The sequence below is a fragment of the Cetorhinus maximus genome, chromosome 13 (assembly GCF_964194155.1).
Source record: "Cetorhinus maximus chromosome 13, sCetMax3.hap1.1, whole genome shotgun sequence".
Taxonomy (NCBI): Eukaryota; Metazoa; Chordata; class Chondrichthyes; order Lamniformes; family Cetorhinidae; genus Cetorhinus; species Cetorhinus maximus.
In genome coordinates, this window is record NC_135891.1 from 77,973,958 (window position 1) to 77,992,879 (window position 18,922).

At 43.9% G+C, this 18,922-nt stretch overlaps 1 protein-coding gene across 1 annotated transcript in view; it reads right to left on the reverse strand.

Annotated features, from left to right (window-relative positions):
• The window catches only part of LOC144688730 (AP-1 complex subunit mu-1), a 117,452-nt gene that overhangs the window by 79,908 nt on the left and 18,622 nt on the right, over positions 1-18,922 (reverse strand). The window contains exons 2-6 of the mRNA XM_078555625.1: positions 18,692-18,848; positions 14,283-14,350; positions 12,567-12,697; positions 4,883-5,030; positions 1,473-1,599 (exon numbers count right to left, since the gene is read on the reverse strand). Coding sequence (XP_078411751.1) covers positions 1,473-1,599; positions 4,883-5,030; positions 12,567-12,697; positions 14,283-14,350; positions 18,692-18,848 — 631 coding nt within the window. The remainder of the gene's footprint in view (positions 1-1,472; positions 1,600-4,882; positions 5,031-12,566; positions 12,698-14,282; positions 14,351-18,691; positions 18,849-18,922) is intronic.

Genomic DNA, 18,922 nt, shown 5'->3' on the forward strand with positions numbered 1-18,922 from the left:
TTAAGAAGACAGGGTGAGATGAGAAGACGGTCAAGAAAGTGCTTGGAATATTTGGCTTTATAAATTGGGACACTGAATAAAGAAACAAGAACATAGTTTTAAATCTTTACAAATCTCTGGTTAGGCCTCAGCTGGAGTATGTTGTACAATTCTGAGCACCACATTTTAAGAGGGACATTACAACCCTGGAAAGGGTAAAAAAGAGGCTCATCAGGGTGAACATACATATAAACGGATGTTAACAAGGCTGGTATTTAGCCATAGTCCACAGGGGCCTATCAGTATCTCCCTCTGTTAGAGAAGAACAAGTGGTTAAATAGCTTGAGGGGCATCACTCTGCATCAAGTATGGGGTGAGGCAAGGGGGCAGGCCTCCATGAACTACCACAGCCAGTACAGGGGTTGAACCCAAGCTGTTGGCTTTATTCTGCACCACACTCTAGTCATCTTGCCAACTGAGATAACCAACCCCCACACAGCAGGGATGAGGGAATTCAGTTACATGGAAAGATTTGAGAAACTGGGATTGTTCTCCTTGCGACAGAGAAGGTTAGCATTCAAAATTATGAGGGTTTTGATACAAGTAAGGAGAAACTATATCCTTTGGCAATTGGATGGCAACCAGCGGTCACAGATTAAAAATAATTGGCAAACAAACCTAAGGGGTTCTTTACACAAGGGGGTTGTTAAGATCTGGTATGCACTGCCCGAAAGGATAGAAGCAGATTTCACATGAACGTTTAAAGGGCAATTGGACGTGTACTTGAAGAGGACTAATTTGCCAGGTTACAGGGAAAAAAAGCTTGGATTGTGGGACTTCACCAGTTAGAAAGTAGAAAAATGGATCATCTTTAGGTCCAAAGTGGATGACCTCACATTTGCCTCTATTGAAATACAGAATGATCCCACAAACAGCAGTGAGATAAATGACCAGCCTGCCTTTTAGTTAAAGTGACATTAGTTGATGGATAAATATTGGCCAGGATACTGGGGAGAACTTCCTATTTTACTTCCAATAGTACTGTGGAATCTTTACATCTACCCAAGAGGGTGGACAGGGCCTTGGTTTAATGTCTCATTTAAAAGATGGCACCTCTGACAGTTCAGGTCTCCCCAATATTGCACCATAGTGTCAAGTATCCAAAATGGGACTTGTACCCACATCCTTCTAACTCAGAGGCGAGTGCACTACTACTGAACCATGGTGAAACACTCAGCCCCATTTCCTCCACATTTCATCATTAGATTGGTGGACTCTTGTCCGTACAGCTAAAGCATTTCATATTTAACGGGGCAAAACATCTCAGCATGAACCTGCCCAATCTTCACTAGGACCAAAACCAGAGGTGCATTATACATTGCCAGAATGTTAGCCATTTCTTCGCTACATGAAAGAAACACATCAGAGGATTCTATCTCCCAACACACAATTACTTCTTTTCTCTGCATAACACTAACTAAAAGAATACTCACGGCCCGTGTTCTCAAACAATACTTTGTCGTTTAGTCCAAGTCTCAACTCCGGCATTCCTGATAGAAATACTCTCATTTTGATGGAGCCCACTATTTCGCTACGCAGCACATTTCCATTAGCACTAACCTAGAATGAGAGAAAGAAAGAGGACGACAATTCTAGAACGGATTCACATGGAGCTCCATTTGAAACCAAGTGCATAAAACTATTAATTTAACACAGTCAAGGATAAAGGAACATCACATCATTCAACACACAGGATACGCCCTACACCATATTAACAATTTCCAGTTCCCTGGCCTCAACCGCCTCTTCACCATGGATGTCCAATCCCTCTACACGTCCATCCCTCACCGGGATGGTCCGAGGGCTCTCCGCTTCTTCCTCGAACAGAGGCCCGAACAATCCCCATCCACCACTACTCTCCTCCGCCTGGCTGAACTTGTTCTCACACTGAACAATTTCTCCTTAAACTCTTCTCACTTCCTCCAAATAAAAGGTGTGGCTATGGGTACCCGGATGGGCCCCAGTTATGCCTGTCTCTTTATGGGGTATGTGGAACATTCCTTGCTCCAGTCCTACTTAGGCCCCCTCCCACAACTCTTTCTCTGGTACATCAATGATTGCTACGGTGCCGCTTCAATTTTCTCGTCTGGACCCGGAAAAATTTATTAATTTTGCTTCCAATTTCCACTCCTCCATTTTCACGTGGTCCATCACTGACATTTCTCTTCCCTTCCTTGGCCTCTCTGTCTCAATTTCTGGTGATAGACTGTCCACCAATATTCATTACAAGCCTTCCGACTCCCACAGCTACCTTGACTACAGCTCCTCACACCCCGCTTCCTGTAAGGGCTCCATCCCATTCTCTCAGTTCCTTCGCCTCCGTCACATCTGTTCTGATGATGCCACTTTCCAAAACAGTTCCTCTGACATGTCTTCCTTCTTCCTTAACCGAGGTTTTCCAACCACGGCGGTTGACAGGGCCCTCAACCGTGTCCGGCCCATCTCCCGCGCATCCGCCCTCACACCTTCCTCTCCCTCCCAGAACCATGATAGGGTCCCCTTGTCCTCACTTATCACCCCACCAGCCTCGACATTCAAAGGATCATCCTCCACCATTGCTGCCAACTCCAGCACGATGCCACCACATCTTCCCTTCACCCCCTCTGGCGGCATTCCGCAGGGATCGTTCCCTCCAGGACACCCTGGTCCACTCCTCCATCACCCCCTACACCTCAACCCCCTTCCACTGCACCTTCCCATGCAACCGCAGAAGGTGCAACACCTGCCCCTTTACTTCCCCTCCCCTCACCGTCCAAGGGCCCAAACACTCCTTTCAAGTGAAGCAGCATTTCACTTGCACTTCCCTCAATTTAGTCCACTGCATTCGCTGCTCCCAATGCAATCTCCTCTACATTGGAGACACCAAACGCAGACTGGGTGACCACTTTGCGGAACACTTTCGGTCTGTCCGCAAGCATGACCCAGACCTCCCTGTCGCTTGCCATTTCAACACACCACCCTGCTCTCATGCCCACATGTCCATCCTTGGCCTGCTGCAATGTTCCAGTGAAGCTCAACGCAAGCTGGAGGAACAGCACCTCATCTTCCGACTAGGCACTTTACAGCCTTCCAGACTTAACATTGAGTTCAACAACTTCAGATCATGAACTCTCTCCTCCATCCCCACCCCTTTCCGATCCCCCTTTTTCCAATAAATTATATTTTTTAAATATATTTTTCTTTTCACACCTATTTACATTATTTTTAAATGCATTTCCATCCATTGTTTCATCTCTTCCTTTTAGCCTATTTCAATCCCTTCTCCACCCCCCATCCCACCTCCACTAGGGCTGTTACTTGCTCGTCCTGCTTTCTACCCTTAATGTCACCATTAGCACATTTCTTAGCTAATATCACCACCATCAACACCTCTTTTGTCTATGACATCTTTGACAATCTCTTCTTTGTCTCCACCTATCACTGGCCCTCTATCCAGCTCTACCTGTCCCACCCCCCTCAACCAGCTTATATTTCACCTCATTTCTATATTTCCTCAGTTCTGATGAAGAGTCATACAGACTCGAAACGTTAACTGTTTTCCTCTCCGCAGATGCTGTCAGACCTGCTGAATTTTTCCAGCTATTTTTATTTTTGTTTCAGGAATCTATGACTTGTGATTACATTTTGATATACATTCACAAAATAAGGTTTAGCCTTTTTAATGCTCATCAAGATGAGCAGCATCACCATTGGGAATTCTTTAGTAAGCACTTTAAGGACAGTCACTACTACACAAAAACATTAGACAACTGCCTCAACTGTACCCTGACCTCGACAGAAGTCCAACATCCATTGCCTGCATTTGACCCCTTCAGGTGACATTCCAAGTTTCATTGGCAGTTTCACTGATTAACAGCTAGCTGTTTGACACTGTCCAAGCTCACGCAGGCAGGATTCTTACAGCTCGTATTTTCATCCAACTAGCATGGGGCAGAATCAAACCCCGGATTCAAAGGTGAATGCACTGATCCACTGTAGAAATTTGCCATGAATACTGCTTAAAAGTGATTCTTTGCCTCCCTCTCTCCCTAGGGTATCTAATGTTCCCATTAAAATTACATTGCTGTGTGTAGCCTGTATTATTCAGCATGTAGCTTCTTCAAGTTTTTTTTGGCATGGTAGCCTTGTTTGTCACAAAAGACGACCTATGCAGTATCTTTCAGGCTGCTACACATTCACGCAGCTTAGCAGGAACGTGAGTATGCACGTGGCCATGCAGACAGGACAGAGGGAAAAAGCCATCAGGTCACTTCACCTATAAGTGGCTTGTTGGAGTTAAGAAGTCAAATAGCACACAAGCAGGTCTTTGCATTCATTTGAGGAATGGTGCATGGGCCATAAAAAAGGCAAAAAACATTCACTTACACACTGAAGCATCTCAGCACTAACAGCGCTTGGTGCTTAAGTGGAGGTCTTGCGGTGCAATGGTGGTGTCCCAACCTCTGCGCCAGGAGCTCCGGGTTCAAGTCCCAGAGATGGTCATGGATGGTGTGTTCACAACGTGGCCAAACAGGGTCATTATCAACCTGTAAATCCTTCTAATACACCTAATAGCGGGCAGTAAAAGCGGGAGGGTTTCTTGGTCAGCCATACTGCAGAAGGCAACAGTAAACCACTGCAGTACTTTGCCAAACATATTCATGGATCAATCCAATGGGAGTCCATGGTTGCCAATGCCCTCTTAGGGCATGGTACCTGAAGGAGAAGGAAGTGCTTAAGCCAAAGGTGTTGCTTGTTTAAACAGATTTAAGCATTCTCTCTTCCCTCCCCTGTATATCATCCAAGATGAATTGGAAATCTTGTAGGTTGCTAAGCTCTACTTGACTATGGAGAAAGAACTCACCAATAGATTGACAGATTCAATAACATCAAGAAATACTTCATTTTTCCGATACTTGATCCCCTCCGATCTCCAAGACACAGCATTGGTAACTGTTGCTGGTGGGCGGGGAGCCCCAGTGTCCAGCTTATGACCTTCCTGTGTGATGTACCTAAGAGTGGAATGAACACAGGTTGGAGGCTTGTCCAATAAAGGCAGACTAAGCAAGTGACACTCAAATGTTGAATTTGTAGATCAGCCACTTTTCTGAATTCTGAACCCAGATAACCTCACTATCAAGACAACTCGAGGCTCTCACTGCAGGTCTGTTTTCAGTCCTAACACTTGGTTGGAGCAGGGTTGGGAAATGTCTGTATTTTGCTGTCAGCAGCAATGCAGAGGCCTATGCCACTGCATTGTTACCTTACCAACTGAAGTCGCGTGCAGCAGTAAATTGCTAGCCTGGCTGCAGCGTGGGTCCATCAGCAAGGTAAGTAGGGAGGCTTTGTGGCATGGTACAATTCTGGCAAACCCATGTTCCCTTTGACGTCATGAGCTGAAGACATGCCCCTTGAGGTCTGCCTCCAGTTCAATGACTGATGTGTTTTTAATCATTTTAAATGTTTTCTTTAATGACCTCCTTATTCTAGCTGTCCCCACCTGCCACTCCCCACTCCACCTTTGCTCGCCCCCCAAATGGGCACTCTCAGCTCAGCTCCTATACTCCACCCCGGCTCTGTTCTCCCCAGTTCACTGCTATTGGGGCTAGACGACATGATTCGGGCCTATGTATTTGCTGAACAGCCCAGGTCAAACCCAGCTGGTGAAAAGAAAATCAACTCAACACACAAATGTTTTACTCTCCCCAGCCTCTCTCTTTCCTGTTTCTTTTTCTGCTTTCTGGTTGTGGGAGATATCCTCTGTTGGCCTGAGGCAGTTCCTCACTACCACAACAGCGAGTCCCTCATATGCACTGAAGATGAATTCTAATCCTTTTGATTATATCAGTCGTAAATTTCAACTCTCAGCTCTTGTAGAATGGAAAGCCACACTTTGGCACATAAGTAAGTGTAACCAGCACACCATGACTGCAGTGTATACTACCTACAGGATGCACTGTAACAATTTATCATGGCTTCCTCAACAGCACCTCCCAAGCGCCTACAGGAACATGGGCAGCGGTCATGGGAACGTTATCACGTTCAAGTTCTCCTTTAAGTCTCACACCATCATGACTTAGGAACAGTTGCCATTCCTTCCTTCTCGCAGGGCCAAAATCCTGGAATTCTCTATCCACCAGCAATGTGAGAGCACCTCAACGCAGATTGCAGCACTTTAAGGGGGTAGTTCACCACTTACCTTCTCAAGGGCAATTAGGGAAGGGCAATAAATGCCAACCTTTCCAGTGATGCCCACAATGCAATAATTGTTTTTCCATGTTAAAATAGAGAACATCTGCATCAGGTAAGTGCTTACCCTGAGATGGGGCTTATCATTACAAACACTGCAGTCTGTTTATAAGGCTTCTCTGTGTGTGTGTTTGGATAACCTTCATTTTGACTTTTAAGCAGCGGGGTAGACTTGCCAAAGTGGCACAGGATAAGCAGCACCCTTTACTAATGGGTTACTTAAACAAATCCAGAAAGAGCTCCTGGGCTGGGTGGGTGGTCTCATTAAAGTACGCCCTGAAATGGCTAGACAATAACTGCAGCCAGCCATCCGGTGGAAAGCAAACTATTACTAACGGCATTACACAATGGGAAAGAAGTACCTGCATTTCATTAGCAATTATTTTCATTGGCAAGTGGTAACATTATTTTAAAAAAGTGATTCAGTCAGCAACTAAGATGGAGGCTATTGTATTCTGTGACCAAAACAGCAATAGCCAGAAAAATAAAAGAAGGGAGAAAGGGAAAGGAAAAAATAAACTGAAGGTATAAATGAAGGCCAGGGTATTTGGTTTCACTGAATTTCAGGGTGAGGGGAGGAGGGCACATTCTTCATTTAAAACATTCTTCCATCCTCTACACTTCAACAAACACACAACTTCTACACTAAAGAAAAGCAGGTGCCTGGTTCACATTAATGCATGTAGGAAGGGTACAAACCCTGTTCCACCACAAGGTATAGCATTTTCAATATTCCTATCATGGTCAGCGGCCTGTGCCAGCTCCGAAAACTAACCCACTTCCATCCCTCCAACCCCTTAGCCCCATTTCCCTGTCTTCTCTCAATACGTTCACATATGTTTCCTTAAGTGTTCATCCCCATCTTTTCTAAAAGGTACTAAGGATTCTGCTTTCACCAGTTTTTTGGGGCTTTCCATGTCCTAATGAACCATTCAGGAAAAGAGATTCTAACCTTTCTTTTCATCCTTTGTGATTAGGTTAAATTGATTGTCCTCCAGTTACCACAGCGGCAAGTGGAAATGTTTTTTTTCTCTATCATATCAAAACTCCTGAATTCTGGACACGTCAGATCTCCTGTTAGCTTTCTCTGTTCTATTCCTTGGGAGGGCTGCTTGAAGAAGCTGGTGCTAGCCTTTATGTTACAATTGCTGACTCTGGCTGGACACATTTCTCAGGGTGTCATCACAGGATCCTCTGCCTCCAACAATCCTGCCTTGTGTATTTAATTCCTAGGGATTCCAGGGTATTCCTAAAGGGTTTACAGCCTCACAGTAGCACTATTAGACAACATCTGACACCATATCTCTCAGAGATTGGGGCAGGTGATGAAAAGGTTGAACAAATTAATAAGTTTTAAAGAATGGCTTAAAGGCGAGAGAGGTAGAGAAGGAATTCCACAGCTTAGGGCTAAGGCAGCTGAAGACACATCTGCCAGTAATGGAGCAATGGCACTCAGGGTGCGCATAAAGTCAGAATTGAAGGAGCACTGATATCTCAGAGGCTGGAGGGGTACAGGAGGTAGGGAGTGGCGAGGTCATGGAAGAATTTGAAAGCAAGAGATAACTTTAAAATCAAGGCACGTTTTTTCTGCAGCAGTATGACACAACTGAGTGGCTTGCTAGGCCATTTCACAGGGCAGTTAAGAGTCAACCACATTACTGTGGGTCTAGAGTCACATGTAAGCCAGGCTAGATAAGAATGGCAGATTTCCTTCCCTAAAGGACATTACTGAACTAGATGGCTTTTTAAAAACAATCCAGTAGCTTCAGGGTTATTAAGGAGATTAGCATTTTATTCCAGATTTATAAATTAATAAAATTTAAATTCCCCCAGCTGCTGTGATGGGATTTGAACTCCTGTCGCTGGCACACTAGTCTGGGCCTCTGAATTACTAGCCGAGTAACATTACTAATATGTTGCCTTTAACATGGGGTCAATGTAGGTCAGTGAACAAAGAGGTGAGGGTGAACAGGACTTGTGCAAGTTCGGAAAAGGGCAGCAGAGCTCTGAATAAGCTCACACTTATGGGGGTAGATAGGCTCTGGATGAAGTCAGAGTTTTTATTTATTCACCATTTATGGAATGTGGGCATTGCTGACTATGCCAGCATTAATTGCCCACCTGAAAGTGGTGGTGAGCTGCCTTCTTGAACTGCTGCAGTCCACGTGGTGTTAGGGAGGGAGTTCCAGGATTTTGACCAAGCAACAGCGAAGGAACGGCAATATATTTCCAAGTCAGGATGGTGAGTGGCTTGGAGGGGAGCTTTCAGGTGGTGCTGTTCTCATGTATCCGCTGCCCTTGACCTTCTAGATGGTAGCCGTTGTGAGTTTGGAAGGTGCTGCCTAAGGAACCTTGGTGTGTTCCCGCAGTGCATCTTGCAGATGATGCACAGTGGCACCAGTGTGTGTCAGTGGTGGAGGGAGTAAATGTTCGTGGATGGGGCGCCAAATGGGTTGCTTTATCCTGGGTGTTGTCAAACTTCTTGAATGTTGTTGGAGCTGCAGTCAACCAGGCAAGTGGAGAGTATTCCATCGGCACTTCGGATCTATGTATTGTAGATGGTGAACAGGCTTTGGGGAGTCAGGAGGTGAGTTACTCGTCACAGGATTCCTAACCTCTGACCTGCTCTTGTAGCCAGGGTACTTATATGGCTGGTCCAGTTCAGTTTCTGGTCAATGGTAGCCACCAGGATGTTGATAGTGGGGGATTCAGTAATGATAATGCCATTGAATGTCAAGGGGCGATGGTTAGATTCGCTCGTGTGGCACGAATGTTACTTGCCGGTCCAATTCAGAGTTAGAATCAGACAGATGGGCAACTTGGCAAAGAGATCAAAAAGTTGCCAAGCTTTCCACAACCTGAAATAGATTAGCTGCTTTTTTCAATCAGAAAGGTTCCTGGGTCTGCACTGAACACAGCCAGGGCACCACAAATGACCATAACTCTACTGGATTGGGGAATGGAAAAACAAAGACTGCAGTCCCACTCCCACTTGAAATCCAACAACTCTGTTTGTTCATGAATGAGTGGATTTCATAGGAACTGGATCAGCTTTTGCAACAATACTCCAGTAGCCAAATAGCTTGTCAAAACTCACAATAATAATGGTTTATTTGGGTGGTCAGCAAAAAGCACTCAGCATCAAGGATTTCAGGAAATTGGTGAGAATATCTCAGTTGACCAGCACCTTTCCCTGTGCTTACATTTATCTACTTGCTTTGATTCACTGTCTACCCTCCTGCCCCAAATCATTTTCTTTCACATCAGCCACTGTCTCTATAGCAAACAAAGCTGTTTGACATCCCAATACCTTGAGTGCGCCCAGGAACACATCCTCTAGCAAGCCTGGTCACAAGCAACACACAATGAGGAGTAAAGATCTCTTGGCCCATCCACAATCAGCTCTCTTATACTTTAAGTCTCGTGCCACAGCGTCCAATTGCAAGCAGCCCGTCCCATTTGAAGCTTCTAATGGCACTTTTTCTGCTAAACAGCTGAATTCTAAAGGAAATCTCTAGGTCAAGGCAACACGAAAAGGTACACTCTCTGCCTGTAAAATACACGCTTAAATAGGAACGTTTCTTGAAGAGAAGAAAACTTTATCAATTTTATCTGTATTCAAAATCAGGGTTATCCCTTTCACCACTTCTCTTGGTTTAGCACAAGAACATATTCCACCACTGGGACTCAGTTCTCCGCTTTCTCCTGCCCATTATACTGTGCTAGCCAGGCACTGCTAGGAGGCTGGGGCTGCTACACTCCGTCTCCAAGCCGTACAAACAAACCTCGATTGGTGAGCATTCACGTCACTGTAAAAAGTGTGAAAAAAATTATATTTTTTTTAGAAACACAATTTAGGGTTTAAGCACATGAAAATGTTAAAACTTTGCCATAAACCCAGATTCATAAAAACTTGAACTTGTAAACGTTGTTTCAGCACATACAGCACAGAAGGAGCATTAACAAGGTAACAGGTATTCTTTGTAATAACACAAAGATGAACAATTCAACGGCACTGATCTTCATTGTGACTATAGTTAAGAAAGTGGCATATTTCCTATTGGCACCATTAGCTAGAATCTATGTCCATTCTCACTGTAGCTTTAAAAATGTTTTCGTTTCCAAGATTTATGTTATAGCATGAACCCGACAACTGTGATTAGATTTTGCCTCATCAACTTGTTGTAGCAGATGCTCTAGTTTAACAATGGACTTTCTCTGACCATTCACTTTGGTATCGTTCAAATAAAGAGCACATTGGGAACTGCATGAGCATAGACGTCCATTAATGCTGACTTCACAGTTAGGTAATGAGGTGCTTCATTACTTTTCAGGCAACCTCAATAAAAGGATATGTTTACAAGATTAGGTGAACTAGGTTGGGAGGAGGCTCTTCTGGAGCATACGCATTGGCAAAGACCATTTGGACTGAATGGACTGTTTCTATGCTGTACATTGAATTGCACAATCATTAGCATAAAAAACAGGCAATACTGCAGTAAAGGAATAAAACACTTTTACAGAGGCAGCACACGCAAGTAAAAAGGGTAGAGTAAGATAGGCTGAAACATCTGGGGTGTTTTTCCTATAAGGTAGAGGTGAATGGTTGTCCATTAGATGCAGCCTTGCTAATGTCCAATTCTAACAAAGGGATATAGCTATCCATTACAAGCCTACCGACTCCCACAGCTACCTCGACTACAGCTCCTCACACCCCGCTTCTTGTAAAGACTCCATCCCATTCTCTCAGTTCCTTCGCCTCCGTCGCATCTGTTCTGATGACGCTACCTTCAAAAACAGCTCCTCTGACATGTCCTCCTTCTTCCTTAACCGAGGTTTTCCATCCACGGTCGTTGACAGGGCCCTCAACCGTGTCCGGCCCATATCCCACGCATCCTCCCTCACGCCTTCTCCTCCTTCCCAGAAACATGATAGGGTCCCCCTTGTCCTCACTTATCACCCCACCAGCCTCCGCATTCAAAGGATCATCCTCCGCCATTTCCGCCAACTCCAGCATGATGCCACCACCAAACACATCTTCCCTTCACCCCCCCTGACGGCATTCCGTAGGGATCGTTCCCTCCGGGACACCCTGGTCCACTCCTCCATCACCCCCTACTCCTCAACCCCCACTTATGGCACCTCCCCATGCCCACGCAGAAGATGCAACACCTGCCCCTTCACTTCCTCTCTCCTCACCGTCCAAGGGCCCAAACACTCCTTTCAAGTGAAGCAGCATTTCACTTGCATTTCCCCTAACTTAGTCTACTGCATTCGTTGCTCCCAATGCGGTCTCCTCTACATTGGAGAGACCAAACACAAACTGGGCGACCGTTTTGCGGAACACCTGCGGTCTGTCCGCAAGAAAGACCCAAACCTCCCTGTCGCTTGCCATTTTAACACTCCACCCTGTTCTCTTGCCCACATGTCTGTCCTTGGCTTGCTGCATTGTTCCAGTGAAGCCCAACGCAAACTGGAGGAACAGCACCTCATCTTCCGACTAGGCACTTTACAGCCTTCTGGGCTGAATATTGAATTCAACAACTTTAGATCTTAAACTCCCCCTCCCCCAATCCCGTTTCTCCACCCCCCCCACCTCCCCCCACCACCGCTTTTTTTTCAATAATTTATATAGATTCTTCTTTCCCCACCTATTTCCATTATTTTTAAATCTAAAACTAAAACCTTGTTAGCCTTTCCACCACACCCCCACTGGAGCTGTACTTTGAATATCCTGTCTTCCATTCTTAATTAGCACTTTTCTCAGACAAAACACCTCTTTGACCCTTTTGTCTGTGACATCTTTTGATTATCTGCTCATCTCCACAATCACCACACCCTCAATGTCTCTCTCTCCCCCCACCACCCACCCCCCTCCCACACCTTAAACCAATTTATATTTCTCCCTTCTTCTAACTATGCTTCAGTTCTGCCGAAGGGCCATGAAGGCTCGAAACGTTAACTGATTTCTTCTCCGCCGATGCTGCCAGACCTGCTGAGTTTTTCCAGGTAATTCTGTTTTTGTTTTGGATTTCCAGCATCCGCAGTAGCTTTTAGCTTTTTGTTTTTATAGCTAGTGATACCTGATATTCGAGGATCAATTCCCAATGGGAAACTGGAAACGTTTGGGAAGGAAAGGGAAAAAAACAGGAGGGTCTGGGGAAATAATGAAGCAATTAGCTGGTCACTTGTAAAGAAATCATTGATTCTTTGATTAAAAAAATATAGATATATTGTGGAGCATCTATGACAGTGTTACCATTTGTCCTGGAACGATACATCAATTCTGCCCTACTTACTCCTGCAAGATCTTGCTATCTGTGGTCTGTGGGTAACCGAAGTCCATTAACTCATCAAGCAGCTCATAGATTATAACAAAGTTGTCTCGAATACTTTCTTCTTCCAGCTCCTTAAAATACTCAGAAAACACCTGGAAAGTCAAGGGAATAGAAATGTTAATGCACCATGACCCTTATAGTTTAAGCTGTAATGCAATGGTGAAGCTGGGGTAACATGTATCACTGCAGGTGGGAGGATGCAAACTCAAGCTTGCAATTCCAAATAACTGTTAGCAACCTCAAGCAAGCAGAAACAGGCTACTATTGTTCGAAAAGGAACAAAGTCAAGGTCACACTAGCACACCTCCCTTGGTTACAGAGATATTTGGGCACATCATCTGCATTCAAGGCCGGGTAATGTTAGCTAGCGTAGGGAGGTCTAACAGAGACAGGTGTATGAACCAATGCCCTTGAGGGTAAATCTGATACACAGCAGGAAGGTTGTTGGGCTTGTGCCGAGCTAGCCACTCTCAGAAGCAGCACTGATGGCAGCATGACAATTGGCTTCAGTATCCACAGATCAGGGAAAAGGGAGGGGATGTTGTAACAAAGTCAGTCAGATTGCCTCTGGTCCCAATCAGGGCCCTTGCTGGGAAATCTAGTTGCTGGTTAGGGCAGGATCATGCTCAGCTGTGATGGACACCCCCACCACTGAAGAGTCATTAACTCAAGCCAACAATTAGAAACCAAGGATAAGCAGGTGGAGAGTATTGATTGATTAAGTATCTTGAGCACATACAAAGAGGCTACAGGTGTCAGCTGTGGCTCAGTTCATAGCACCCTCGCCTTTGAATCAGAGGGTTGTGGGTTCATGTCCCACTCCCGGAAACCAAGAACTGTGAATGTACTCGAAAGAGTTACATTCTGTGACTGTTGATAACTCGAAAGAGTTACAAAGAGGCTACAGGTGTCAGCTGTGGCTCAGTTCATGGCACCCTCGCCTTTGAGTCAGAAGGTTGTGGGTTCATGTCCCACTCCCGGAAAAAAAAAGTCAAGAACTGTGAATGTACTCGAAAGAGTTACAAAGAGGCTACTGTGCCCCTTTAAGGGGTTGATCCTTGGGTTATTTGTTCACTTGTTTCTCATTTACTCAAAAGAGCATAGAGATTGCTGGGACACTGGGTTGTAAGTAGGAGATTGACATTATGTAATGCTGCATTCTGTAAATAAAGGAATTATCAGGAAAAAGATTTGCATCTAGTTTTGTACTTCATCTGGCTTGGGATCCAGTTATCAAACACAGTTACAAATATAGCAGTGACTCATTATGTTTTACAGTATAAGCACTTAAAAATAACTGGAGAATCACCATCTCTGTAACTAAGCAAACTATTGTTTGAAATTACATGTTTCAGAGATGCACATTCGTACTCTTCATGTGAGTGAATGGCAGCAAACGTGGGTAGTCTTCCAGTTTGTTTTGTTGAAAGAGGAATTCTACCCCTTTGGAAACCACCAATTTTTGAAATCGACTGACACGATGAATGATTTGAAATGGAACTGGGCAAGCTGCTGATTCACCAGAGCAGCAAGAGAGTTAGAATGGGAAGAATGAGATGGGGGGGGCGGGGGAGTGGAATGAAGAATTGGTCAGTTTGGACCTGGAGAGAGTGGAGTGGGGTGGGGTGGGGTGGGGTGGGGTGGGTGGAGAAGGAGAATTAAAACCAACATCCTCACCTGAACCACCTTATATAGGAAAGCAAACACCAGAGACACACACGCATTCTTCTTGGAGGTTGCGACAACTGCACAGATTAAGGTCAAGGCATTAAACCAAATGGCTATAAATTCTTACACCCCCCCCCACCACATCCCTCTAACCATGTAATCTCCTGGGAGAGCCAAAGTATATTTTGTTTAATTTGAGTGCAACAAAATAGGGAGAAAAGCAGAAGGTACTGTTAAAAAACAGGCTACAAAGAGAACACATTGCAGAGCATGGAGATTGGTCTCACTTTATCATTTGAACAGAAACAAGTTGAAAGGTTCCGTGATTTTGAGCAAAGTCTAGAAAGCCTTAATGATAAAAAGTACAGCTGGCAAGAGATAAGGAAATGTTTAGTCATAATGCCACAGCAATAATGGCGTGAGGAAGGTTAATGGGCCAGCTAGCAAAGGAATTTGACAGCACAATAACTGGGGGGGGGGTTTGCATGTGGGTGGAGCAGAACATCGCTGTTTCTAGCTTATTAAAGATCCAATGACAGCATAGTTAACTGCCATATTAGTGACTGATGGATAACTGAGTTAAAGTTTGGTGTTACATAATTGACAAACTAAGCTAGGAGTAATGACAACATGTAGAATATGAACAGACTTGAACCATTCTGAGACTGACTAATGTTAAGGGCTGCTCTCAGGCTGTGAACTTGACTGGTGTTAAGGAGCTATGCAATGAGATGACATCTGGTTCAGGTGTCTCCCAAACCTTTGGAAAGATAATCAGGAAAAGTGTATGGCTGAAATGTTGGTAACAGATGCTCCACTGCATTATCTGAATTGTCTATAACTAACCTGGTGTGATAGATGAGGTTGTGTTTATGGAGAACAAGAACAAAAATACCTGGAAAAACTCAGCAGGTCTGACAGCATCTGCGGAGAGGGATACAGTTGACGTTTTGAGTCCGTATGACCCTTCATCAGAACTAAAAAATATAGAAATGAGATGAAATATAAGCTGGTAGAGGGGGGTGGGACAGGAGGAGCTCGATAGGGGGCCAGCCCTATATGTCCCACCCCCCTCTACCAGCTTGTATTTCATCTCATTTCTATATATCTTAGTTCTGATGAAGGGTCATACGGACTCGAAACGTCAACTGCATCCCTCTTCACAGATGCTGTCAGACCTGCTGAGTTTTTCCAGGTATTTTTGTTTTTGTTCTAGATTTCCAGCATCCGCAGTATTTAGCTTTTATCTTTGTGTGTCTATGGAGGTCATTTATACAGACTTCAAAGATATTCGCCAAAGTTTCACATAAAAGAGACTAACAAAATGAGTGTGTAGGGAATTGGAGATAACCTGTCAGTTTGGATAGGGAATTGGTAAGGAGGTAGGAGACAAAGTATATTAATATGTGTGCAGATTGTGACTAGAGGCATATTCCAATTATCTGTACCAAGATTGCTGCTTTTCACTATATGCATAAATGATTTGGAAGGAAGAATAGGGCTGCATATCTAAATTCACTGGCAACAGTTAGGGGGTACAGTACGTAGTGTAGTGGGAGCAGAAAGTTGCCAAGGGACATTGATAGATTAGATGAGCGGGAAAAGCTGAGGCAGATGAAATTCAACGTGGTAAAGTATGAGGTTATTCACCATGGATCTAAGAAAGGTAGCTCAGTACTCTCCAAATGGTGAAAAGCATGAACTGCGGAGGAGCAGACAGATTTAGGAACCCAACTACCAAAATCACTGAAGGTTAGGGGACAGGTACAAAAGTAATTTTAAAGGGCAAATGGAATGTTGTCTTTACCTCAAGAGGGTTAGAACCCAAAGGGGTGAAATTATGATGGGGTAAAGGGAGAAAAATTATTTTCTCTGGCAGGACTGCCCAAAACATGGGAGCATCATTTTAAAATTAGAGCCAAGTTATTCACGTATGACATCATTTTTATGGCATCCTTCCATCTATGAAGAATGATGGACATGCAGCAAACAATCCATTGCAAATTGGGTGTCATGATGGCAGAAGAGGCCAAGCCTTGAGGCGCTGATTCTGCCAGAAGTGCCACACATGAAGCTTCTAAGCGTCATTGTGGGCTGTGTTATGGCACAGCCGATGGTAAATGTTGAGTTGTTCAAATCTCACAGGGAAACTTGAGACAACTGCCACAACTATTTTTGCGATTTTTATGTTTCGAGATGTGGGCTTTGCATTCAGTAGTAATAAGACCACTGAGCCTTATAGCCTTTTACAAAACTAGATTATTAGATTTATTAGTAAGAGAAATTATTTTAAGCACATACATATGTCTACAAATTACTATAACAGTTTCTAAATCCCCTAAGTAATCTATCTCCCAGTTACACTTCCATTAAGGCAACAGTAAGACATAGATTTTAAAAGACCCAGGCAAAGAAACATGATGCCCTGAACAATCCAATTCAAAGTGAGATTTCTTAACTTAGTTCATTGTAGACAGCAGCTTGAGGCATAGATGATGAAGGCTTTTCATACTTGTTAGATCTTAAAATGCCTGCCTTCACGCACATCCTTCTCTCCTTTATACATATTTTCCCCATTGAATGCAAATTCCCATTGTTTCACTATGTTTTTGAACTTTACCTCCCTGATCATAAACACTTATCATCGTACCAATTTTATCAGTAATATTTCTTAACTTCACCTGGCTAGGTGACACATTTCACCATTCCTTTGAAAACAATCTAGCCTGCTTTATTTAAAAGTACTAATGTTCTTTTACGCCTTACATTCTAAATTTCTCCATGTTTACCTACTTAACATTTCAAACCTAGTTTATCTTCTAATAAATCAAAGCCTTCAGACCGGCTGCCTTTAATCCAATTAAGTCTCTCAAACACAGACACATATAGACACAGACACATACATATAGACACAGACACATACATATAGACACAGACAGACACATATAGACACAGACAGACACATATAGACACAGACAGACACATATAGACACAGACAGACACAGACGCCACTATTTTACAATAAATTCCAATAACATTATATCTTCCTGACAAGCTGTTGTCTTCGGTGTTGGTGTCCATTGCTAAGCAGCCTGTAGCCACTGGTCATTGTGGTGGTGCACACCAGCCCACAGGGGGTGTTGCCATTTTCCTCTGTCGTCGACTCCCAGGTGTGATAATCGAGATCTAGGGCCTTCTAGAGCATCCCACTGATCGTCTGGTTCCAGCTACCTCACCATTCAGAACGTTCTTGGTTATGCGACCATCTTCCATCTTGTGGACATGCCCAAGTCAATCAAGCCACCTGTTTGATGAGTGCTAACAAACCTGAGAGCTCTGCCTTCGAGGACTGCTGCATGTGCGATTGTGTCCTGCTAGGATACATCCATAATGCGCCACAGACAGCAAAGATGAACATTTTTGAGCGTCTTTTCTTCTTCACATAAAGAGTGGTAGACATCTAGAACTCTCATTCTTAAAAAGCCTAGGGGTCAATTGAAGCTTTCAAAACTGAGATTTTTAGATTTTTTGTACAATGACATTAAGGGTTACAGATTACATGTTGAGTAGATGGAGTAAAGATACAGATCAGCCATGATCTAACTGAATGGCAAGATAGGAACAAGAGACTGTTCAGCCTATGCTTCTAGGTGTCTTTAAACATGCATGCGTAATTTAAGTGATGGCTGCTGACAAAATTCAATAACTTCATCTTCCTGGTGCAATGATTCATAAACAGTTTATTTGACAACGAAGCTTCACTGAACAAGAAGCTTCAATACAATTTATTTATTTTAGCTAGTCTCAACTTCACATGAAAAGACCAAACTGAGAATTGAGAAATTATATACCAGAGTTGGGCCTGTGTAACTAAAATGGCATTCTAAATGACTCACCAAACTGAGTAACTCCATCATGGGAGAGGCACAAAGTAGAGGAAATATTATAGAGAAGATAAGGCATGTTGTTTAGTTGTTCGCCAGGTTGTTCTATGATACATTGGAAGCTTTGGTACAATGAAGTGTTTATATATAACGTGCCAAAGGTTAAGATGTATCTCGCTTATACTGGTCATCATTGAATGCAAACTGCAAAAACAAACATACTAATTGCATAATGCAGCCTTCAAGGGCACAGAAGAGGCCCACAGTGCCCCCAGGGTTTTTGATTTGTGATAGTCGCCTTTTGACGATGCCCTGCTAGCCTTCTGCTATGTGAACCGAGTAGGCCCTTGATGCTGGCAGTGTCTGCTTCCTGCAAGCACCATGATCAAATTGACATGACATTTGTGAAGGGTCCAATACCATTTGATAAATGCTAAAGCACTCTTCCCACAGAGTGACTCGATCTGCCACTATAGGACCTCACACCTTTGATCTTAAAAAGCAATTACTCAGAGCCAGCTTTTTGAAGGATACGATATAGATTGTTGTGTTTGATCCACATGAATCGAACTGCTCCATGTGACAGGATGGGTGTCAGGGAACATTCCTCCTCCTTCTCCATCAGAATAGACATAAAGTGCTCAATTTCCGACATTTCCACATCGCCCCGATAATTCCGACAAATCAGGACCTGAGAAACAGAAGACACAAATGTTTCATATACAATGCAACAATCTCTTTAAAGGAAGTGGGGTGATGCTTGAA